The 27,313-nt window shown below is 35.0% G+C and overlaps 1 protein-coding gene across 1 annotated transcript; it reads right to left on the bottom strand.

Annotated features, from left to right (window-relative positions):
* Window positions 1-24,539: 24,539 nt before the first annotated feature.
* LOC141695283 (uncharacterized) lies at window positions 24,540-26,070 on the bottom strand. The gene is made up of 2 exons (XM_074499540.1): window positions 25,535-26,070; window positions 24,540-25,434 (listed from the first exon to the last, which is right to left on the bottom strand). Exons 1-2 carry the CDS (start codon window positions 26,068-26,070, stop codon window positions 24,540-24,542), a joined length of 1,431 nt encoding a protein of 476 aa, XP_074355641.1.
* Between the last annotated feature and the right edge of the window lie 1,243 nt (window positions 26,071-27,313).

Raw genomic sequence — 27,313 nt, 5'->3', positions numbered from 1 at the left:
CAGGCAAGAAAAGCGGATAACCGTTGTTATCTTTTGGAGGCCATATTGATTGACCTCATTTTGAATACAGATGTTATTGTGAAATTAGGCATATACTATCGAGGTGGGAATGATTGAATAAGACACCCTTATCAGGGATATATGACTTGATTTATCCATGGAAGGATGCATGTACCTTTTTAAAGGTGGAATTGAGGATAAAACATCGGTAACTTAAAACGAATCCTAGGGGAATGCATAAAGGTTGGCATTTCACCCTTAATAGGGATAGTATGAGTTTTGACAGTATGAATTGGAAAGGATTAAGGTAATAACAACCTTTAAGAATCAGTGGAGAAATTTTTTTCAAAATTACATAGACAATGGTTCTAGTATTAGTAAATGGTATTTTGATATGCCTATATCTAGGGAATACAGGAGGAACGATTTAAGGATAACCTTAGAGGTTTTACAAGGAGAAAGGTAATATTCAAAATTCTCAAGAATAGAAATATTGATAAAGGAAATATGACGTAATTATAAATGATGCCAAGTGGGGCACGTGTTAAACCACGAGAAAGTATGGATCGAACCAGTAAAGGTCGAAATTGTTCAGGGAAATTAGGACCTAAGATAAAAGATGTTCTAAGTATGATCGAGAGTCAGTCGTGACAGTGATTAACCTCTAAAGACTGAGGCAATAACTTATGGAAAAATGGTGATATTTTCTTTTACTCATCAGATTTTAAGGAAAACATCTTCACATAAGCAGTGATTGAAATGAGGTAGAAAATTTATTTGGAGGTGGTTAAAATGACATTGACTGTAAGGAAATTTTACTATCAGGAAAGGCCAAAGAGGTGGCCGACACTTTAAAGGTAAGAGGATAATTATAGGCGCTTGTGCCAAAGGAATACAGTGATGATGATTAAAGCTGTGAAGGTTGTATTATGGTTTGGAAGATTGACATTCCTTCTGATGACTGTGCAATACCCAACCGTAATAGTAGTTGGTAAAGGTTTAATTCGTGTAATCGCCATGAGCGGGCTATCTATCTCAGAAGGTACTATCTTGAGATAAGCCAGGACCATGTTTCAAAAAGGACTAGACGAACCTTCGAGTTAAGTCTTCTATTGAAGGTATATGATTAAGAATGGGATTAACCTGCTATCGTTGCTTTTATTGAAACTCTTCTGCAATTTTATCTGCTTCATGTCATGTAAGTACGTCAGGATTTGGAGTGTTCTTCATGAATTATGAATGGTAATTATGTTAACTCCTTAGAAGAATTTGATACGACAGGTATGGACTCCGTATGGTTAGCTATTAAGATTCCAAGGAAAATGAATGACGACAGTAGGTCAGTGGTGGACCATAGTAATGCAACAACGATTCTTTGAATAATGAGCCGATTACAACCGTGAGAGTTGTAGTGTAATGGATGTTGAGATTGGGTACCCCTAATCGGGTTGTGGTGATGTATAAGTTGTCGTTGAATAGACTGGTTAAGTAGATTATCTACCTATTAAATATTTATTCCTTCTTATCAATATAGAGTCGTATTACTATACGAGGAAGGTTGCGATGCAAGCATAGAATTCTAGTAACGATAATGTCTAGAATGAGATCCCAGATTCGATTTTCGATATCGAGGGAGTTTCAAAGGTGATTGTGTATAAGCTCGAGGAAGAGCATGGGTCCATAGAATGATGGACGGAATAGCAAAAATATTTAGGCATGTGAAATATGATGTTATAATACTTGATGTTGATATAAATACATATATGTTTTGTTCTCCTATGACAAACCTCTATAGTTCAGAGGTAGGTTCCAAGCCAGATGTTTTGTGGCAGTATATTTTTTTTCATATACACAATTCTCTTCAATTCGTTCTTTTCTTTTCTTTTCATTTCATGTAAGCTGAGAAGAACAACCCTTCCAGAAGGGGAGGTATTGCCGAATGACTATCTATCTTTGTGATAGAAGCCTAGTAGGATACCATATGTCGTTTAATTGCTTGTCAAGTGCTAAAGGCTGGCCACCTTCTGTACTAACTATGCAATAGAACAAGTGTTCATGATCATAGTGATCTCTCAACAAATTCCTTTACTTCTATATGATGGATCAAGCTTTTGAAGATGGAAGCAGCTAAAGGAAGTAGTATCAGTACGATGGTATTCCGATTCTAACGCGTTAGTGATACTAAGGTTGACGTGGTTATTAAAAGGTTATAGAACGCTAACGAGCAAAAGTATAACCAGTATAATATTAGGAACGGAAGGTAGTAGCGATTACGAACTGGAAAAGAATGGGTATTGAGAAGCAAAAGCTCTAATGCTAAAATCTATAATGAGAGTCTGTGCAATAGACTTGAAAGAATTTGGAATGATCACTTAACACGTATTAAGTTTTCTCACGACAATAGATCATGTCATTATCGAGATGTCGCCTTATGAGATCCTTGAGGGAAGACAATGTCGATCTCCCTTATGTTAAGATGAAGTTGTAGAGCGCAAGATGCTCGGACCCGCAGTAGTCCAAAGGACCAAGGATATAATAGATCTAATCAGAGGACGGCTGGGAGTAGCTCAAGATGGACATAAGAAGTATGCTGATTTGACAAATGAAAGGACAAAGAGTATGAAGGAAGGAACCTTGTATTGTTAAAAGTATTCCCTTAAAAAGGAATTGATGAGGGTTGGAAAGAAAGGAAAGTTTAAGTCCACGAATTGTTGGACCCTTAGATATATTAAGACGTATTAGGAAGGATAGCATATGAGCTAGCCCTACCCCCGAACATGTAGCAAGTCATAACGTGTTTCACGTATCAATATTAAGGAAGTGTAATTCGGATGCCAGAGAAATAGGGGCATATGAGCGCCTAGACATGCAACCAGACGTAACCTATATGGAGCAACCAGGAAGGGTTATAGAGTGAAAAGGAGCAAGTGCTTAGGAGAAAGGTTATCAAACTAGGCAGAGTTTAGTGGTAGGACCACAATGTGGGAAACTTTACTCGAGAGTTAGAAAGTGTAATGCTAAGAGAGTATCCCTACTCATTTTCTATCTGATTCCGGGACGGAATCCTTTTAAGGAGGGGAGACTGTAATAACCCCAATTTTTGGAATTTTTGAAACCCTTATGAATAGTGTTTTGCTGAATAAGAAAACTTTTCATGCCACACTATGTAGGGGTTCTTTTATTGATCTTCTGGGATATTATTAGTACTCTATGTGGTATATAAGTGTATGTAAAGATCGTCAGAATCCAAATTTGAACCTTTTGATTTGTCCCGAAAATCCACCAGATATCGAAAGAATTGAGTATAAGGTAACAAGATAAAAAGGATTTAAATTCAAGGATTTTAATAGAGGATCATAAAAAGGAATATAATGTATTGAGAAAGGTTAAGGGAACCTAAGTAATAAGATCCCGGGTATGATCCCTCAAACGATAAACGAAAACGAAAGTTAAACGAACCGTATAACAGATCAGCGGTCATTAGCCAAGTAATTAGAAGCTAATCAAAGAGATTAGAGGGGATGATGTCATCCAACCAATGAGAAGAGGACAAAGAGGGGAGGGTGACATCACATGATGACATAAGCATGACATAAGGGAAGGAATTGTTGGATGATTTAAAACCACACAAAGTTCAAGGTTAAAAAGGTAATAACCAAAACAAATCAAAAGAAAATCAACCAACCAAAACAAAACAAAGCAAAACACAAAATCATTTCTTCTTCAACCAAGGAGCTCTCGGCTTTTCTTCATTTCAAGAAGAAGAATTTTCAAAATTCAAGTTCCAAGCTTCCTAAATTGGTAAGATAATTATCTAGTACTCCTTATGCATAGTTATGGCTATTCTCTAAGTTTAAGCCTCCAAATCATTCACAATCTTCTCCAAGAAATCAATGAAGAAGATAATGAATAGTGATTTCAAGATTTTTAACTTGATTTTCTTATTTTTCCTTTAAGATCCAAGCATCCCTAAGACATCTCAAGGCTTCTTAAGGCTTCCTAGCTACTCCAATCACTTCAAGGAAGGTATAACATCTCCAAACCCTAGCTTTACTTTGTATATTAGGATGATTTTCATTGTTATGGTAAACGAGTAGCTTGATGCTTGTAGGTTTAGAGTTTGGGTTGGAATTGTAGTGAATTGAATGTTGAATCTTGTTGATTAGTAAAGGACTTAAGTATAGTTTTAAATTCATGTTGAGAATAACATAAATTGGAGAATTTGAGGTGTTGGGGCTGTTGTAGTGTGATATGGTTGGATGTTGGTTGTATTAATGAATTGGGGTTGATTGGTGGTTGTTTTGGAATGGTATAAATTTGGGAAATCGCGTAAACATAGCCGTCGTAATGTCCAATTTACTTTAGACTGCTTTTGTTCATAACATTAGGACCCGAGAACTCCCTGCTAGGTTTTGACCATTGCCATGTTTAGATATTTCATGTTACGAGACGTTTTGATATGTGGTTCGTTTGATTCCGATGTAAGGTTTAGGAGAAACGGCTGTTTTAAGTAACGACGTTTCGCGAACGAACCATTACCCCTCGCCTTACTTTGAAACATAGGTTAAAGACCTTAAAGGACTAATTGGAGTATGAAACATCTATGTAAAGTGTAATAGGCAGTTGGTAAGATACTCGCGAAAGAATCGCCTTAAAACTCGTAATGGTTAATTTATTAAAAATGGTGGAGCCGAGGGTACTCGAGCGACTTAAGTGAATCGTTAAGCGCAAAGCGAGCGTTAGAGTCTAAATTGGTTAAAGTATAGATTTATAAGTGACTTTGGTTTAATTCCAACTTATATGTTGTTTATAGGTTACCAGACTCGTCTCAAGCCAATTGTAACCCCCAGTCGCTCAGGCAAGTTTTCTACCCGTTATACTGTTGTTGTGATGTAAATATATGTATATGCATTATCTTGTGATAAGTGCATGATTGTTATTAGCAAATTTTGCGATATATTGGAGCATGCTGATATGGTATATATGCATGTCTGTTTCGTAATCTGGTTATCTATATGTTGATTTCAATGCTTATAGTTGCATAATACCTATGCTAGAAATAAGCAGTAGTTGCGTATACCCTTAGTATAGGGGACCCAAAGGTGAACATATTTCTAAAACCGGGAGTCGATGTTCCCGAGTATATTATATATATATATATATATATATATATTTATATATATAGGGATATAGTTTTCAAAACTATTGATCGAATAAGGTTTATTCGATAACTTTATTTTATTTAATGAATATTATTTGAATATTCATTCGAGGACTTATGACTCCGTTTATTTTATTTAATGAATATTATTTATAATATTCATTCGAGGTATTATGACTCCGCTTATTATTTAATAATATTCTTTATTTTATTAAAGAATAATGTTCCGATAATCAAACTTATTTTCGATTATTCAAATAAAGATAGTACTTTCGTATAAGTTTATCTTTGGTTAATTATTATTCATTTCAAGTATAAGTTTTAAAACTTCTACTTCGATTATTTTTATAAGGATTATCTTTATGAGAATATTATTTAAATAATAATATTCAGATATTTCTAATATATCGGGACTGATTTATTTTAATAAATCAGTAGTACTCCAAACATTCTTAAAAATGTTTTCGAGTCTTCAAAATGATTTCTAAAAGTTAGGGCGGATCCCAAAACTCATTCTTTTATATTTAAGATCCTCCTTTCGAAGGGGATTTAAATACTCGCTCAAAACCTGGGGGATCCGGCTCTGTGGTGTATTTTACATTCGCAACGTGATTGCTGTTTTGAGAAAAACAATTTGATTACTTGCCCAACGTTCGGGAAGTAAGTCCCTCTAATTGAGTCGGCATAAGCGACAGGCCGGGGTACGGTCTATCAAAGTGTAAGTGGCTGGGTGGCAGTCCATCAACGCGTAAGAGGTCGGGTGGCGGTCCAACACAAGGTCCTTATGTGGCCAGGGTGATGACCGGTGGGGGATTCATCCATCTACTAGTAGAAAAGGTTATTTATTGGTATCTTTGCCTGATCAGCAAGATATCGGGTTTATGCCAAAATTCTTTTCCTTTCCAAAATTCATTGGATGTTACAAACTCTGTTCATACTTTACATAACAGAGGTTCCAGGAAATTTTTAAGAGATATATATGTGGATATATATATCAGGACTAAATAAAGTATCTCGTAACTTTATTTCATTCAATAATATTTCAAAGATTGAATCTATTCAAGTCTTAACTTGTGGTCTCATCTATGGGATGACCTTTTGAAACTGATTATAACTTGAACGGTGGTAGTTCAAGTAGTATTCAGATATAAGTATATTGGAGTATCTTGTAACTTCATCTTTTAAACTTATATCTAGTAAATGATTATCTTGTGCATGTCAAAGATTTTCGGAAAAACGTTGAGACAGGGTTAGATATATGAGATCACCTTGCAACGATATTTTATACGGTTATAAACGGGAACTCTGTGTATATTATACATGTCAGAGGATTTCAAAGATTGTGAAAAGTATATATGTACATATATACTGAATATTTTGCGACTTGGTCGCGGTAAGATATCAAACTTGGTTCATTTCTTCTTGACCAAGACTTTCATGAGTACTATGAGAATGCTCATATATTGTAAATCATTATACATATTATTTTGGTGGGCTTGTTGCTCACCCTTGCTTTCTTCTTTCATCACACAACATCAGCTAGACAAGATGAACAGGACCAAGCTTCCGATCCGCAAGCGGTTAGAAAATGTTCCGCAGTTTTCTGGAAGCGTTGATGCCGCCGTAGCTGAGGTAGGAGCTACCAATAGGCTAGGTTTTCAACTATTGATGAACCAGATTTATGTATATTTATGAATTGTAATAATGGCAAAGAAATGTAAATTTATTCAGAAACCCTTTTAAGGTGTATTGGCATATAATTGTGGAATAAAATGACTTGTGTTATTTTTGGTATTCATCTCTGAGACTATAACTTGTGGTGTGTGTGTATATTGTGGGGTCACAGTACGCAGTAGATGATTGTTTATGAAGATTGGGTGTTATTAAGGGAAATGGAACTCGTGACAACCCGGATCCCCGACCCCGGATTTGGGGGTGTTACATCTAGATACTTACATGTGAAATGACTTATCGATATGTCTGAGATCTCTACATGTAGAAGTGACTTGTCGATATCTCTGAGATCTCTACATACACATTTTGACGTATCGATATCTCTGAGATCTCTAATGAGAAATTGACTTGTAGATATCTCTAATTCTTCATATCTTCATTTCACTTATCGATATCTCTGAGTTCTCTACATGCATAAATGATTTATCGATATCTCCAGTTCTCTACACCTTTATTTGACTTGTCGATATCTCTGAGACTTCTCTATAAGCCATTTTGTACTTCTCGATAAGTCATTCTAGACTTCTCGAATGACTTCTCGATATTGCTTGAGCTGTGACTTGTAGATTTCTTGACTTGGAACATTTTTCCTAGAACAGTTTTATTCAACTCCAAGCTTCTACACTTTTCTCTGAGGCATGATCATGGCTTGATCTTCTTCAAGAGTTTATTCCTTAGCTTGAATCTGTTCACAGAAAAATCCCACAGTCTAATCTTCTAATACAGAATACAAAATTGATTGTCAAACAACTAAATCTCAGGGTTGTCAATGTGACTTAATCTTATTATTATACTTGCATGTCTTACACAACACATTTTCAATACAATTCACAAAGCTTTCATCTTGTGAAAGCAAATGCAAAGTCATTTTCCAATGTGAATAAAAATCTTTTTCCAACATTGGAATATTCACACTGGTATCATTCTTTCTCATGTTTCAATGTCTAGATCTTTATACCTCTTATATGTTAGTGGCTTGCTCTGATACCAATTGTTATTCCCTAACAATCAACTAAGGGTATTTGTAGAAGTGGGTTGAATACAAATACAACTTTTTGTTTTTTTTAATTTAATAATAGTAAATTGGAAAGTAGAAGTAAAAAACTCAATCGTTAAAATTTTCAGGTGGTTTGTTTGATAATACCACATGGGATGTATATTTAAGAAATAATCCTACTAATTACAAAGTAATTTCAAAACTACTTTGCAGTGTTTTTATTCTAGAATTTTCTCTCCAAAAGCTCTCAAAACACCTTTATTTCTTATGTTCCAACACTGTTACAAGCGATTTATATATCACCAAGTTACAATTTAATAGATTAAAAAATATTGCATAATTCTAGGTCCACTGAGATGCTTCTTCATTCCTTCTCATGTGACTTGATCAAAATTGGATGAGGTTCTCTTGGAAAAATTGCATATTTGAACCATCCAATTTACTTGAATAGAAATAAAATATTTCTTCTTCTTCGAGTTTCCCAAGCAATAAGAGTCTTTGTCTTGACTTCGATATTTAAATAGAGTCTCCATAGCAGCCCATGTGATCTGTCAGATTTATCCCATTAGTATTATTGAGTCACTATCAATGGATACTATAAGCCTTGTCCATTAATAGTGATAATTTGACCAACTGTTGATAGCTTAGCGGTTGATGGCCATTCATTCCTTATCCGTTGATCCCATGAAGCTTATCCATTGACATTCACTTCAATTATAATTTTGCCTACCTATTATATACATTTATTGATAATCATGATGACGTATTCATTGATCAGTTGCTAATACAAAGACTATTAGAATATGTTACAAAATGTGTTATCCGTTGATAAGTTACAAACTGATTTATACAAAAATGCACTAAGATTTAAGTTATCATCAAAGTGTTCAATTTATAACAGTTCAGTTGTTGGGTATCATTAACACTACACATCAATAATGAGACAGTTATATAACAATTAAAAATAAATAACAAAACAACCAGTAACGAAAAAACACAAATGTCGAAACAAAACATATAATTAGTGATTGTATTGAAAGGCGAAACTACTTATGTACATTGTAGCTTTATCAAAATCAGAGAATGAGATGAATCTCCAAGCCCTCGAGAAGACTTGATTGTTATTGAAGAGATTATTTTCCTACTTACGCTGTGATAGGTTGCATCAATATATCACTTCCAGGATAGAATAGCCCAGTAAGCAATTCGTTCACAGATAAGGCAAGACTCAACAATGACCATCACATCAACTCACCTGGAAAATTAATGAATATATGTGTGTATATGTGGGAGAGAGCCAGAGATGAGAGTCTAGGGTTATCTCTTTTTCACTTTTTGAAAAGTAACTTCTAAATCATTGTATATTCTCTGCATCATATATTTATCAAGAGTCTATTATTAATTATAAAATAATAATAATCCTCATTTAGATATTAATATATAATATAATATACAAAATGCTTATTTTTTAAATATACATAAATATAGTTTTACTGATAAGCTTGAGTTAGCCCATGAGCTTAATTATGTATTGTAGCTCAAGCTATGAGCATAACAGAGAGTCTCATTTACTGACTCAGAAGCCCTGAGCCTAGACTCTGGTCCCCTGACAGGATTAGAGAGTTCCCTTTTTGAATTCACAAGCCCTGGGCCTATATATATCCTAGGCATGTCAAAAAAATCGTAACTCAATTGTCAGCTGAAACAACGCTTATAAAAATAAGCAATTTTGCTCTCATTTATTCATGAATTACACTAAGAAAATGTCTTAGACCCGACCATGAAAGTTTATGACCTTATTGTTATGGGGAACACACGCAATTATACAAGATCCAAACAACCAAGAAAAATACACACAAAATATATGACGCGGAAAACCCACGTCCCAACTTTTGTTATTAATCAAAACAATTATCAATAATACAATCAATCTCACCAAATGGTGATTCACTCACACGATAATTAAGCCACATAATGCTCAAACATACAATCAAACATAATATGACTATGTATATATAGCAACCCAAAACTTAGCTACCAAGATATGCCATATTTGTTCTACAAGTCTTACCATACTTGTTATACAAGCCTGCCTTTCTGGATTCTTAATTAAATCTTACTTAATCATCCAATAACTCAATTTCGGATTAAATAGTAAATTTGAATTTCTTATTTATTTAATTAATTAAGTCTTACTTAATTAATAAAAAATAGTTTGAATTACTTACATTTAATTTAAATCCGAATTTAAATTTAATATCCTCCAATTATTCTTTGTGTGATCCTTTAGGTTATTATTATGTTGACAACAATTTTAAATCTAATTTAAAATCGTAAACAATGATCGGCATCTAGTAATACATCATTGTTACCCAAGTAATAATATTAAATCGGTGATCGATTAAACCTTTCGTGAATAATTTACAATGTAATATAATCCCTTTAACCAAATATTATAGATTAAACTCGAGGCATGTTATGTGTCATCCTCTTCATGGGTTAATCCAGGTTTCCTTGATCAATGAGTAAACTGTCATTTCACATCAACATTTGAGCGCGGCGTCATGCATTTCATAGTCTAGTTCACACAAGAGGCCAATAATATCTCTCCAAAATTAGGAGGGTTAAATCCTTTCTAGATCATTCATATTTTTCACATGATTTCTAATATACCCGAAGTCCACTTTTATCATTACCCAGTCAAAGGTAACTTTTGATATAATCAAAGTATATTAATCATCATGTAGAAATATAATGATTTCAAGTCGAAGGATCATTACATCATTATCACTGTGAGAATTACTTATGACACAACAGACATGTAGAATCTCATATTGGGTCTATTCAGCAATATGTATATTTACATCTTCCTGTGTTTTCGACTTTAATATCACTATACATATGATCAATGAGATGTGATCATCAATTAACAAACACACTAGTCTTAATATATTATTATTGTCCCTTAATAATAATACTTGACTAAGGATATTTGGGAATATCAATACTATTCACATAATCTCATTTCTATGTCACGTACTTAGAGATATAGAATTCATATCATCTTCCAAGGAAATTTATTAATCTAATTTTTATATCGCAGTAAATTAAGACTTAATAAATTATTAAAAGAAGAATCGATAGAACATAAACATTAATAATATAAATGTCATAAACAAAACATATAGTGTTGTCTCTAGGGCACAAACACTATCTCTAGTGAAGCTATGGCTCCTAATCCTGTAGTAGCACAAATGCAGAAAAACCCACAGGAGCCTACTAGAGTTGAAATTGCCTCTTCACAACCCCTAGATGTTAGCAAACCAACTGCTTCATCCTCTCAAAAAGGCGGAGTTAGTAAAAAGATGAGAAAGCGGATTAACCTTGCTGTAATTAGTGAGAGTGGAGAGGAACCTAGTGAGGATCTGTCACACCTGGTCAAGAAACCAAGAAGAAAGAAAATAGAGCTGACCACTCATACTACCACCTCTGCATCTTCTCAAAAACGATGTAGTTGTAAACAAGGGAATCAAACAGACTCTAGTGGCATCTTCTTAACAAGGTGTCACTATTGAATCAAGCACTAAAGAGTCCGCACCCTTTCTTGAGCATACTCAAGAAGGTGAAAGAATTCAAAAGAATGGAACACACAATGAGAGCACATCTTTTGAAGCTCCCTCTTCTACACAGGGGGAGTTGCCAACACTTACAACTGAACTCACTTCCCTTATATCTCAAATTTCTTCTTCTTTCAATGAACGACTTGAATCCGCATCTCAAGTTCTTCCAAAATCAAGTGAAATGGTTAATGAAACTATGTTCACCACTCAGAAATAACAATTAAATGGTGAGAGGCCAAATGCTGAGTTGGACCTTGATGACACCATAAAAAACACATGGGTTTCATCAGTTTTTACTGAAGACCCTGTGCAAGCCAATGCATCTTCATGTGCACCAAAGCCTTTATAGACTCAAAGGTTTGAGGTTAGTACTTCCGAGGGGGAGTTACGCATATCCTCTCCAATTCAATTGAAGGTTTCTCTTGAAGAAAAAAACCCCTCAAAACCCTAGCTAAAATTGCACTCAAAATTGAAGGTAGGAATCCAATTACCAATGATCCACCTACCGAGGAGGCAAGTACAATAGCACATCCAAGTACCAGTTCTTTGCGAGAAGAACAAGGGTTTGAGGTTATGGTACATGATAGTAACCTGGTCAACTTCCCTTCAATTCAAATGAAGGATCACTCTAAAAGTGATCAACACACTGTCATAACTACAGTTCCAACTGCGAGTCAAACTGTGACCTCTGTCACATGTGTACCACCCACCACAACCACCATACAACCAAACACAATTCGACCATATACCTCTACACAACAACCTTCACACCTGATCTCTCAATGGCTACAGGACACCCAGACTCAACCAATTACCATGAATGATCTCCTTGTAGACCAAATTAAAGGACTTTCCAGCATCACCCAACAACTACTTACCACAGATATATCTAACCAAGACTATCAAGCAATTATTTTGTCCTACAAAAAGGATATTGAAGATCAATAGACAAAGATTACAGATGAAGCTGAACAAGATGGTAATATAGATTTTTGGCTATTAAAGGACATTGGCATTGAGATGGAAGAAGCTTTGGATAGATTAAGAGAAGAATATGTCACTATTTTGAGTAGCAATGTCAAAGCACTCACTCTACAAGAGGTGTATGATGTCATCACAGAGGTCTACAAAGTATAATTAAAAGCCTTCCACTTTATTGGAAAAGCACTTGAGAAGATTATGGATGGTCATCAAGGGAAGATCAACGAGATGGTGGGGGTCAGAATTGATGAACTTGTGCCATCACAAATAGAGATCAAAAATAAATTCAATAAATTTGATGAAAAGATGGCCACATTCAGTCTATCTGGGGTTGAGTCCAATATCAGGCAACTTAAAGAATCATATCTGGCCTTGCATGATGTTATCCAAAAACAAATCTCAAACAATAAAGACACCAAGGTCAAATTGGATCAACTTCATAAGGCTAGATATGAGCCTTCAGCCTTGATGATGGAGGAAATTAGAAGGGTGGTGCAGGACACTTTTGGAATAACCAACTTTACAGCATCTACAAATGTTCCTTCCACCTCTTCATCTCACCAGATTCAAGCTCTACAAACTCAAGTCAATGAAATTCAAGCATCCAATATTGCTCTTGCCTCTCAAGTCAATCAGCTCACAGCTCTAGTCCACAGTCAACAGAATGATATCAAATCCTTGATAGACTCCCAAAATTATTTCCAAGAAACACCAAAGGTTGTTAGGGCACAAATCCCCTAGAAAGTTAACTTTCTTGCTACCAAGCCTAAGGGGGAGATGGAGTCCAAGCTAAAATCTTAAGTCAAAATGAAGATGTTGGAATGGAAGAGAGACTCAAGATGGCAGATGAAGGCCCTTGTTATGACAAGGAGTTTGGTGACTTTCTAGAAGACCTGAGAGTCTCAGTTAATCTCAACCATCATACTTACAAGAGAGATGTCAGCAACAATGTGAACTTCTTGAGAGTGGTACTAGTCACCAGACAAATGCTAAATGCAAAGAGAGTGGTAGTCAATATCAACAACTCTGGAGTTGACAGATGCATGCAAGTCTCACTAGCATTTCCCAAATCTAGGAGAGCATCAGAACTGGACATCTTCATAAATAAAGTCAAAGTGATGATCCAGGAGGACACTCAATTGTTTAGGGAACTCAAAACAGGCCAAGAAGGAGCTTTTCCTAAGGCATATCTTAAACATAACAATGGAGTGGCATATATCTGTCCAACTACCAAGAAATACAAACACTTTCTAATCCCACACATTGTGTCATGAAGAATAAGAAGACTATGATAATAATTGAGTCTGAGTTGAAGACCAAGAAGATCAAGATTGTTGAGGACCTTGAGATGATCATAATCTTTACAAGATACTTGAGAAATGTGATGCCATGCTACCAAAGACTGCTATAAATGAAAAAGATGATGACTTAGATGATGATGATCAAAATCAAGATGAACATAAATATTTTGGCTCAAATCCAATTCGGTCTAGCAAAAGCAGTGGTAATCAGAAAGATGCTGCGAGCGAGAAGGATGAGAAGAATGGGGGAGAGATGGAGACAGGGACAAGAAAAGTGGAAAGGATTGGAAGGACAAAAATTTGATTGTTGGCCAAACAAAAACTTAAAGCATCCAAACCTCCAAGCCTAAATACCTAAATACCTTTACAAACTCACAGCCAACTCTCTACTTAAAATACATATCTTGGTAAACCAAACCTCCTTTAAGAAATTGACCAAACCTCCATCATTCAAACCACCAACAAAAACTCATTTCAAGTCTAATGGGAGAAAATCAAAGAAAATAAAAGTTGAAATTGGTGCTCTATGGAACTGTTTTAATCAAGAAGATTTTCTACCAATTTCAGAATAAATATCATGTAGCGACTGGGAATTTCGCGATGCAATTAAATGAATAAAGTATAGTTTTGTGCAATAATAATGGTTTAGGTGGATTTATGAAAATAAATGAAAGGTTAAATGATTTTGTGGTTTGCTTGTCATTGTTGTATAATAGTAACTGAGAACGTAAAGTAACTCGTTCCAGTTTGATGAGTCAGCTAAGGGCTTGAGCTGTGTTGTCGGGCCGTCAAGTTGAACGGAACCCGTATGAAAGGGGATTAAGGTGTTTAAGAGTACGTATGTGAAATATATTTGATGATCTTGTGTATTTGCATATAATTTGATGTATGCGTGTTCAAATTTGCGCTCGATGGTATTTCAAATATCTTTAAAAGGATTTATAAGGATTTTATTGATCTTTTAATATTTTTATAAAATTATAGAAATGTGATCAAGGTGTGAAATTTATTTTGTTACTCTTAAATTAGTTCAAGAGATTTTTTAAAAATGATAGATGGATTTATTTGAATGTTCTTATATTTTAAAATAATATTTTGGAGTTTATTTCTATTATTTGGGATTTATTTGTAAAATCCATAGAAATTAATTCGTTCGCTCAAAAATCTATTTTAAAATATGGGAGAAGAGCTAATTTTATGATATTTATTTTAAAAATAGGATTTGAAATATTTTCTAATTTTATAAAGATGTTTTGTATTTTACAAAAGAGAGATTTATGGATTTTTGAATAAAAGAGAGAAAAGAAAACAAGTTTCTAGAATTAGATGGAAAATGACCATTTTGCCCCTCCCATTCTATTATATAAACACACTCCCCCTTCATTTTGTTTTCTTCCTCCCCCACTCTCTTCTTCTCTCAGCTCTCTCTCTCTCATTCTCTCTTTCTTTCTCTCTCTCTCTCCTGAATACTCTCTCTCCCTCTTTCTATTGCATGCAACATCAAGAGGATGTTGTCAATGCCATGATATAGAGAGGGAAAGTAACTCTGCCTTCTCTTAAGATTTGGTTATAGAGAGGATGTTGTCAATGCCATGATATAGTAGTCCAATATAAGGCTGAAATAATGTCATAGGTACCATAACGACCATATGGAGGTCGGTACAGGCTGATCACCTGGTATTATATTTTATAGATGGATATTCCAATCAAGGGTTCCTTTATGTTTTATAAAAGAGAAAATGAATATTATCTTTAAAGCAATTTGCCTTTTTTACATGAAATAAAATGAAATAATTTGTATCTTCGTTAAAGATGTGAAACTTGTGAACCCTGTCACTTTAGTTACTTGTTGAATCTCGAAGCTGGATTAATTGCTTCTTTCAATTAAGAAACTCTTTCGAAGTCTTGTTAATGATTTGTGATGAATGTCGGATTTCTCCCAATCTTGAGCCTTGAATCCTGAAAGCCCGAAACCTTCTTCATGACCTTTACCTAACCAATAAACTGCCACATAGAGAATGATTGTCGAATGCATTAGTTATTGATATTGATATTGCATTATAGAACTGTATATATAGTTACTTGCTGAGCTTCTTTGCTCATTTATTTGCTTTGATCTAATCATGACAGTTAAGAAAGAAGATGGCCAGACTTAGGCACACAGCTCGCAAGAGCGTTCCTGGCGGTCCCTGCCGGGTTATAAGTTTCCAGATGTCAGAGCAGGTAGTTGCTGTGTGTGTGTGAGCAAGCGTGTTAGTTGGAGGACTTGTGTAAGTTGGATCAGATACTTTGGGTTATCTGTCGATTCCATGTCGGAATCAAATAAATTTAAATTTAAGTATATTTTGGGTTGTAATATATTTATTCTGGTTGGTAGTTGTAATCTTGTCTCATACTTAATCTTGTTGAGATCCTGTTATTATTATCGGAGTTTATTATTTCTGCTGTTATTGTATTAGTTTAATGGTGTGTGGGTCCTCATTTCCTAACCTCCAAGATTGAGGGCGTCACATATCAGATGATGACTACAACAATCAACTAGCTGAAAAAATAGTCAAAGTTTGTGTGGAAACTCTGAGAGAGGTGAAAATTTATTTCAAAGATGGCATATTCAACTTACTAAACAAAGAAGTAACTGAAAATTACTCAACAGTAGAACTTGAAAGAGTGATTAGTATGATGACTGGGAAGGATGCTTTTACAAAGTTGAGGAAGGTTGAGCTGGCTAGAAGGTTGAGAGAAAGAGATGAAAGAAATGGAAGGGAGAAGGTTGAGAGGGAAGTAAATGCAATCAAAAAGGCTAAAGAGACGGATATGTTTGAGAAAAGATCAAATGAGCTAAAAGTTAGAGGGTTGAGTGGAGTTTCACCAGATGGTGTTTTTCTAAATATCAAGACTCACAAATTCTCAAGGTACATAATCAAATATCTTGACAGTTACTCATTAAATGGATGGCTAAAGCTAGTGGAAGCTCTAAGAGGGACTGAGATAATTGAGGAAATTGAGTGTCTTGTCAAACTCAAGGATTTGATTGGAGAGCAGCTATGATTTGAGAAGTTTAGCTGATTCCTTAACTGTAACTGTAAGTTGGATGTTATGAATAAAAGCATGTACTTTTTCTATCTGTTGGTTTCAAATTTTAGATTGGAATTAGTCTTGTTATGAGGCATGAATTTGTGACAAATAATCTTCTCAAAAATTAGGGGAGATTGTTGTGCAAAACATTCCTTTACATAATAAGACTAAGTCACTTTGACAATTCCAAGATTTAGTTGACTTGTAATCTTATGTATTCTGTAATGATGTTCTTGAGTCTGTAAAATTGATAAGTAGACTAGACTGCAGTATTTTTTAGTAAACAACCAACAAGCTAGGAATACATTTTATGGAAGAAGAACAAGCTTGATCATGCCTCAGAATGATGATATACTACTTGGTGAAGAATAATGATGTGGATTGAAAAATGTTATAAGTCAAATGTAAAGAAGTCACAAATCAAGTAATGTCTAGATGTCTATCGAGAAGTCAGAATAACTTGTAGAGAAGTCTTTCTACTTGTAGAGATGTAATTATACTTGTAGAGAAGTCATTATACTTGTAGAGATGTCGACAAGTCAAAACTGCATGTAGAGATGTAGAGATATCGACAAGTCAAAACTGCATGTAGAGATGTAGTGATATTGACAAGTCAAAACTGCATGTAAAGAATTGGAAATGCACTACTAGAAATATGGGATCAGACATCGGTTCAGAACCGATGTTAAAAAAAACTGAACCGATGTCTTCGCGTGTGATGTTAAATGTCATCAGCCTTTGACATCGGTTCACAGCCGATGTCTATTACAGTGCTATACATCGGTTTTAAGAATAATTCTGATGTCTTTGCAACAAATTTCAGCTTATATTACAGTATTTCTAGGTGAATATGAGTATATTATGGGGTAATTATCCATTAAACATGAAACCTACAAGCTCTAAAAGACATTTTTTTAAAAATCTTTCAAACAAACTGATGTGAAAGTCTAGATCAGACATCGGTTATGTTGTCTGACCGATGTGAAATGCTCCATCAGACATCGGGTACTTTTATCAACCGATGTAAAATACTGGTTTAGACATCGATTTCGTTCATTTGGTGATGTTAAATCCTTTTATTTAACATCAGTGTTTTTTTCTAACTGATGTTTAATCTTTAATATTGTAAAATTTAAGACATCAGCTATTGAAAATTCGATATTATTTGGCTTAAAATACATTGATTTTTTTACAGCATCGATGTCAAATGACTATTTGACATTGGTTTTTGTAGTTATTTTTCTTTTAATATTGTTTCACCTGATGTCTTTTGTTCATTTTTACATCGATTTTAAATTACCATTCTGATGTTAATGTACTGTAAATTGCATATGCCATCCTGGTACTATTAATAGCCCAGGGAACCAATTGCATTTTCAACCAGAAAAATACCAACAATATGCAATACATCCAACCAAATTTGTAAGAACATAGAGGTATACATTGATACCAAATTTACTAACATTAAATCCAACAAGAGCTCAATTCGGACATTACTTTCCAAGTCTAAAATAAACATCCCAACTAAAAACAATAAAACCCAAATTCGCTAGTTATTATATCCAACATTCTAAACATATTTGACTAGTTAATATGTACCACTTGTCAAATTTCGACAATTCCAAACATAAATTAAAATGATGGATGTAATTGTCACCAAACATCCGTTAATTAACCACCAACCACTAGCAAACACAACATCAATTCATATAGTTCAGAGGAAAGCTATATATATAGATACTTAGCATTTTTACATCTTGTCTTGGATAAATTCAAGCACCTCCATCCGCACCTCATCCAGCTCCTGCCTTGTGTAGGACTTTCGAGTTTTGGCTGCCCACTAAATAACACAAGTAAAAATTAGCAACCAGAATTGCCATATGTATAATTAAATATAAACAGAACCAACTATTTATAATTTAACCATAAGAGGACCTTTTCTATATTTAACCATAATTTTCTTCGTCAATACAAAACTATACCAGATAGTTCCTTATCACTAATAGTTATCTATCATTACTAATAATAAAAACAAGATCCATCTGGAAATCACTAATAATAAAAACTGATAATAAAAATGGCACTCATATTTCATCTGTTCTGAAAAACTACACAAAAAAATTCTACATGCCATCTATCGAAAATGATTTGCATATATACCTTGGTAGTAAAAGATAGCTCCTTATCAGCAATGATATCTTTCATGTATCGCATTATAACATAGCCACATTCAACCCCTCCTGGTTGTTTGGGAGATCCCTGTTACAATATAAAATCTGAATTAGCTCCAGAAATTAATTAAAATTACAAAGTGATAAAAAAATACAAAAAACTTACAAGAAGATTCTTTATCTGAGGAGCTTTATTTCCCCTTCGAGTTTGAGCATTGTAGGAATTCATCGCTCTACATTGCAGAACAACAATAATATACATGATTATTTTTCAAAAGGGAGAATATTTACTATATATATATTTATATATAGTAAATAGAAATATATTACTCTGTTAATGATTTTTCCAACTCGTCAAAATATGTTGGATGTGGCAGAGGGTTCAGAATATAAATGTCGCCATCCCAAATTACAACCAAAATCCAGTGGCAACTATGTTTATAAAAAAGAAAAAAGAAAAACATAAGTCAGAAATTTAAAAAAAAACTACCTAAATATATTAATTTGTAAAAGCATGTCTAAATTAAAAATACTTACTTATGATTATGTAGCATAAAGTACATGCGATAGGGACTACTCTCTTTCAACCGATTAACAAAATAAGAATGAAAAGATTTGTTCAACGTAAATGTAGCTCCTGGATCGAAAAATCCATATACGACCACATCATCATTCTTCCTCTCAATCTTAATCAGTCTTTGCAAGAGCCTACCAGGGAGTGAATTACATTACTTATAATATCCGTATAAAACATGAATATTGAATATGTAACGATAAAAAATTAACTTACGCCATATAAGCAGATATTGCAGCTTGGCCAATCATATCGAACTCCAACAATGCTTTCATATTTTTATGCAATATATAAATTGTTTTCTCAGTCCCAAACACGTCTGAATCACATGGAATCAGTATTGACTCCCCAGTGGCTTTCATGAAGACTGCAGCATGTTTGTATAACACCTTTTACTGCTTTGGCACATTCTTGTTTAGCTTTATTTTGCTATAATCATCTTGAAGTTTCTGCAACTCATTTTTTTGCTTAGACTGCCCATGCAACACTTCCTTTTTCTTTTTCTACACAGAATTAAATAAAACAAGAATAATCGGTTATTATTGACATAACTACTATAGAATGCAACAATTAATTCAGAGTATATTTACATAATTTTATATAACATACCGCCACAGTTGGGTAGATGATCAATTCACGAGGCCATGTTACGTGAGAGCCAACTGCTTGGCGTACAACCTCAATTTCACCAGGTATGGGCACTGGAACCGACGCCTCTGGCTGGATGTGTCCGTCAACCGACACACGAACATGTTCGGGCTTTAGAGGCACTCCGTGTACTGAAACATTCATCTCTTCGTGATCATCAAAAACTGTTCCAAAAGCAACCTTGTTCTCTATGCAATCCAGTGCAAGCTCACATGACTGTGGACCCTACATTATAGTGGGGGATCAATTTAATTTTATTGCATAAATCCCAAGTCTGTAGGCATATATCTAGTAGATCTTAATAATATTTTACCTTCTTTCCGCTCGGAGGAGAGGGGTCAGAACCAACAAAGTCTTCATCATTTATCAACAACTGTTTGACACTCAGCGGTTTAACAGCAACTCCAACATTCCGCTTATCAGCAGCTCCCTCTTTATTAACAGGTACTTGACAACTTGATTTGTTAGAGAACATAGGAGAGTGACCATTTGAAGCATTAACCAAGGCCTTAAGTTCAGCCATCTCCCGCTGATTTCTTTCCAACTGATCCAACAACTCTACCTTAGTAATTTTAGTCTTTTTCACTTTCGGCAAATTGAAGAATGCTGTTGGAGTGACAAAGCCGCCAACCCCTCGAACCCTTCCTGCGTGCTCAGGAGTCTGAAGTGCCATAGTCAACACATCATCTGTTCCATGTGGAACAAATTCACCCCTTCTCCTTCATTTCAAGTAACTCAGCCTGTAAAATTAATGCAAACAATTAGTGCATTATTTATGACGCAATTATCTTTGAAGGGAACGCAATATTAAAAATATCACTTACAATTCTCGCATTTATTTCCGCTTGCTCTTCAGTAAGCTCATCAGGATTCTTTGGCATCCTAGCCTTCCACCAAAAAATTGCACGATCAGGTTTCTCTTTCCGCTTTAAGTTCCCTTTCTTTATCTGTTAAAAAAGAGAAAATGTTTAAACTCCCTTAAAACTTAGAATTGTAAAGCCAAATAGATATAGGTTCTTACTTCTTCTTCTCGCAAACCAATATACCCCTTCCTTGACAAGCGGTGATGATATTTCCGTTTACCCACTCTATTGCTCTGTAACTTACGTTGTTCCTGCACCAAAATAAATTAGTAAAAATTAATAAATATTATTTAACCAAAATCTATTTAATCATTTAGCAAGTAAAATGGCAATCCTGTATATTTTATTAGTATTCATACCAGCCATTTGGGGCTCGTCCTCTCTGCCACAAATTTCTTCTAAGGTTCTTTACCAACAAACACATACTTCTTCGGAGGCTTCATCAATTTCTTCTTTTTTTTCCAATAAATGGCATCACATATTTTGCAGTTAAATCAGCTTTAAACTGCCTCCATTTTTCACCTGCCGATTGTAGCACAAGCTTCTCACTTTCTGGGGCAATTTTGAATGTGTCCTAAAGAGCCACATATATATATTAGCCACATAATTTACAATCACAATTTAAATAAAATGAAGAAGTCAACAAGGGATATAATTTACCTGGACATCATCCTATAATTTTGCTTTTAGATCACAATCCACTTTTGGCCAGTTTTCAGTGTCGATTGGAATCATTGTCCTTGCGAGCATTCCTATGTAAGACTGTAAAGTAGGCCTGGTATTTCTGATGGGAACTCCAAATTCATTGTATCTAACTTTAAATTTCTTTCCCCGAGCTTTCTTCACCACTACTTTGTGAAGAGCTGAAACACCACGCGCACCTCCTAGCCTTTTTTTTTGCAGATTCAGAAGTGGTCATCGTTTCTTCACCACTATTTTGAGTTTGATATTGTGGAGGGACTTGAACCAACTTATCATTACAAGTCTCAGAAGTTTTGACATCAGGAACCATCTCATCCTCAACCTTTTCAGAGTTATTCTTCCCGTCAGTTTCTTCAAAAATTACTTTCTTGGCTTTTTGCTTCTTTACCGTTTTGCTCCCTTAGTCTGCATTAAATTGAATATAAAGCCATCAGTTGAACAATGTATTTTCAGTCCGTCATTAATTACAGTCAAGCATAAATAATAAATTGTAAAATCAGCAAGTACGAATACAACTATACAAGAGCAATAATTTACCTAAACTGCAATTAGTAATTAATCACATCCAAAATAACTCTAAAGCATTTTATAGAAGTATAATTAAACAATACAAAATAATTAAAGAAAAAAATAATGCCATCAATCAGTAATTATGGATGAATTACTTATATATGATTATAACAATGCAAAACAAAAGAAAAAAAAGAAAAATTTAACAATATATTTTACACATTATAACACAATTAAAGGCAAATATATATGGTTCATTCAGTCATCCAAATTCCCATTAAGATATATATTTTACATAAAGCTACATCATCAGTCAGTAACGACACTATGTGCAGGGGTTTTAGTAGCAGTATTTTTAATCCAAATTCCCTCAACAGTAGGTCTAGTAGTATGAGCGACATCGTTAGTAGTGACATCAGTTGCGGGGATTTCAGTGCAGAATGGGGGATGTTCCATGGTCGTGTCTCCTAAGTCATCTTCACTATACAATTCATGGTAGTCTCGAGTTGTGGAGGACAATACAACAGACCAGGTAGCATCAACGGGATCTTCAAGGTAAAACACTTGCTTAACTTGGTCAACAGAAACATATTTATCTTTTTTATGACCTTGTCGACTAAAATCCACAAGTGTGAACCCAAGATCATCAACCCTTATTCCTTTATCATTACTTGCCCATTTATACAGGAACAAGGGAGCTTTGAATGCATGGTAGTCTAATTCCCATATCTCTTGTATGATACCGTAAAATGTCAAATTACTTTCTACGGGGTTCAAGTCCTTGGCACTAGAAACCTGGACCGCTTTAGCAATGACAGACACCCCGCTGTTTTGAACAACGCATATGTCATCTCGTTCCTTTGTAAAATATCGCACTACATTCACTAGATAACCTTGATAAGTTAGTACTAAAAATGATGGCTTGGCAGCGAGCCATCTTATCGTATCTGAAACACCTTTGTTGTTCTCCCTTAGTTCATCATTCACCTACAAATATGATAAGAAATTTTAAATCCTAAATAGCTAATAGTCGTCATTACACTACAGATCAAAGAACCTAATACAACACTGACTTTGTTTTGAAACCAATCAGCAAAGAGCCAATTGTGCTCTCTCATGAGCCAATGTAAGCTTTTCCTTTTCCCTCGGTGAATTTCTTCAAGATATTCCTTATGCATTCTGAAAAATGCATATAGAATGATATATTAAAGACAAATTACAAGACTAATTACTGGATAATGAGGAATTGAAAACAACAAAGTGCATAAACTCACATAATATATGGAAACACTTCAGCGTTGTTTAGAAGGACATGTAGATGTGCTTCGTCTCGCTCCTTCTCTTCCACTGATTTTATTATCACAACGGATAATGGACCTGATATCTTATTATCTTGGTCCTTTGGAAGACCGGCAGTGGAGTAATTCTGACTAAGAAACTCGGTGCAGAATTCTACGGACTCTTCTCCAAGGTAACTCTCTGCCATACAACCTTCAGGATAATAACAGTTTCAAACATAACTTTTTAGTACTTTATTAAACCGTTCAAACGCATACATCCACCTATAAAATACTGGTCCACATAAGCGTAGTTCCTGAACCAAGTGGACTGCTATATGTACCATTACATCAAAATGCATGGAAAACCTTTTCTAGATCGCACAAGGTCAGTATGACATCTGAATGCAGCTTATCCAGTTTTGACATGTCTACTACTTTGTTGCACAAAGCATTAAAAAAAACACAATCTAATAATTGTGTCCCTAACATGCTTCGGAATAACGGAGCGTATTGCAACCGGGAGTAATTGTTGGAGAATGAAGTGGCAATCATGTGACTTCAGCCCGTAAATATTCAAATCAGGCATGGAAACACAATTTTTTATGTTCGATACATGTCCGTATGGAAGTTTCATCGACATTAATGATGACAAGAAAGTCCTTTTTCCTGCCTTTGACAAAGTAAAGGGAGAAGGAGGCAAATAGGTTTTCTTTACTCCTACTTGGGGAGCCAAATCAGATCTAACGCCCATTTCCATCATATCACGATGGGCTGCCGCACTATCCTTTGTCTTATGGCGCATATTTAGTAATGTGCCAATCAGAGTATCACATACATTCTTCTCGACATGCATGACATCAATACAGTGCCTAACATGGTGAAATTTCCAGTATTCTAACTCGAAAAATACTGACTTTTTCTTTCATGGACTTTCAACCTTCTTTGCCTTCTTCATTTTCTTCCCAAATTCAAATTTGATTTCTTCTTGCTCTGCTAACACTTCTTCTCCGGATAGGGTTCGACGCGGCTGCCCAAACTCTTGTTGTCCATTAAAAGCAGCCTTCTGCCTTCTATAAGGATGATGTAGAGGCAAATATCGGCGATGCCCTTGATAGCATATTTTCCTACTATGAGTCAAATATTTAGCTACGGTGTCATCTCCACAAACTGGACAACACTTATAACCCTTATTGACGCAACCGGATAAATTTCCGTAAGCAGGGAAGTCATTTATCGTCCACATTAAAACTGCTTTTAAAGTGAAAAATGATTTGTTATACGCGTCATACACATTTGGTTCCCCTTCCTCCCAAAGCTTTTTTAAATCATCAATCATCGGTTGTAAGTAGATGTCGATGTTATTACCAGGCTCATGCGGGTCAGGGACCAATATCGACAACATCATAAATTTTCTTTTCATACATAACCAGGGAGGAAGATTGTAAGTCACCAATATGACTGGCCAGCAACTATATCTATTAGATAGGCCATTATTGTGCGGGTTTACACCATCCGCCGATAAAGCCAAGCGAAGGTTTCTCGGTTCACTACCAAATGAGGGCCACCTATAATCTATATTTTTCCAAGATGGAGAGTCGGCTGGATGTCGCATTTTACCATCTTGTGTCCGCTGTTGCGCATGCCAACACATTAGTTCAGCGGTGGAAGGAGATTTAAACATACGTTTAAATCTAGAAATTATTGGAAAATACCACATGACTTTGGCTGGAAGATTAACCCTCTCTTCACCTTTCTTTGTCAACTTCCACTGAGAAAGTCGACACTTAGGACACTTGGTTGCATCAGCATGTACACCCCTGTACAGTACACAGTCATTCGGACATGAATGGAACTTTATATACTCTAGACCTAAATTGTAGAGGATTTTTTTTTGCTTCATATGCATTACTAGGTTACACATTATCTTTGGGAAGTAGAGACCCAACAGAAGAAAGGAGGTCAGTGAAGGCACTATCGGTAATACCAAACCTAGATTTCCAGTTATACAACTTCAACATCGACTCTAACTTAGTACAGTCACTACCCTCATATAGAGGTTGCTCAGCATTGGCTACGAGCCTCCTAAACTGATATGAATCATTATCATATTGACCCGAGTTATATGCCGCTTCACAAACATCAACAGTTTCCGAAGCAGCGACATGCTCCTGATCTTGCTCTGACGCTTCATCAGAGGCTTGCTCAGGAGGTGGGTCTGGAGCTTGCTCTTCAGGTGGACAACTAGCACTTGAAGATTTAGGACCCGTGGAAGCAGTCTCCCCGTGCCAAACCCAATGCACATAACCTAGACAAAAGCCATTGTCAAAGATATGGCCCCTGATTGTTTTTATAGAGAATTTTTTAAAATTGGCGCATCGTCCACAAGGGCAAGGAATTTTGTTACGATCTTCAGAATATTCTTCAGCATATATCAAGAAGTTTTCCACCCCCATTTCAAATGCTAAAGAATCCCTATCTTGCAAAATCCATGTCTTATCCATCAAATTTCCCTACCTGATAGCCACTATAAATATTAAAAATCCAACACATACCTATTTATAATTATTTAATAAAAGGTATATCAAATTTGTGTTGGTTACTGTAGGGATTAATTATATAAACTTAGAAAGGAGTAAATGCCTTGATATCCTAATAATTTATAGTACTAATTCATTACTCTAAGATCCTACACATATACCCAATTAATTACAAAACTAGACTAAATTTATAAACTAGACTAAATTAAACCAAGATATTTAAAACAAATTAAACCAAGATATTTTAAAATATCACATAATTAAAAACCAATAATTCCAACATTCACGGCCCAGACAATTGTTAAATTTCCTTCACATAAATAAAACTCAGTGAGAACTTGAGTATTGAAACAAATTCAGCCCATAAATAAATAAATTAAAATTATCTGTTACTTGTATCTGTGAGAAGGATAATTATACAAAACAATTATTATTATACAACACAAGTAACAGATAGTTCATATCAGGAATGCAGAGACTTGTTCATATCAGAGAAATGACTATTATACAAAACAAAAAATGCAGAGACTTGTTCATATCTGAGACTTGTTCAAATGCAGCCCCCAAACCCCCCCCCCCCCAAACACACTAATATGTATGAACAACCCCCAGAAAACACATAATTAAAAACAGAACAGAAACATTTATATTTACATCAATGTACCTAAAACATTGATTTACATCAGTGTACCTAAAATATTTAACAGGACATAAAATTTCCAAAAACAGGACATAAAACCCCCAAAAAGAAACAAACATAAAACCCCCCAAAAACATAAAACATTTGCATGCACAAAGAAGATAAACAGGATATTAAACGTAAAAATGAGGGAGATAAACCGTAAAGAAGAATATACCTCCAGATGCTCTTCAATATTCCAAAACCTCAATGCTCCAACCTCCAGATGCTCTAAAGCATCTACCTCCAGATACTCCAACCTCCAGATGCTCAATTTCAAGTTTAATTTGCTCTAATTTGAAGTTCCAAATCTTGAACTAGAATTAGGGCTAAAATTAGAGTTTCGGCGAAAAGAGAGAAGAGACGGTGAGAAGATGAGAAATGAGATGAGAGAAGCCTAAGAGAGAAGTAGGGGAGAGATGAGAGTGATATGAGAGGTGAGAGAGAGACGAAAGAGACGAGAGAGATGAGGGTCGGGGG

This window comes from Apium graveolens, chromosome 11 (assembly GCF_009905375.1).
Source record: "Apium graveolens cultivar Ventura chromosome 11, ASM990537v1, whole genome shotgun sequence".
Taxonomy (NCBI): domain Eukaryota; kingdom Viridiplantae; phylum Streptophyta; class Magnoliopsida; order Apiales; family Apiaceae; genus Apium; species Apium graveolens.
This window is presented reverse-complemented; position numbering and strand designations above follow the sequence as displayed.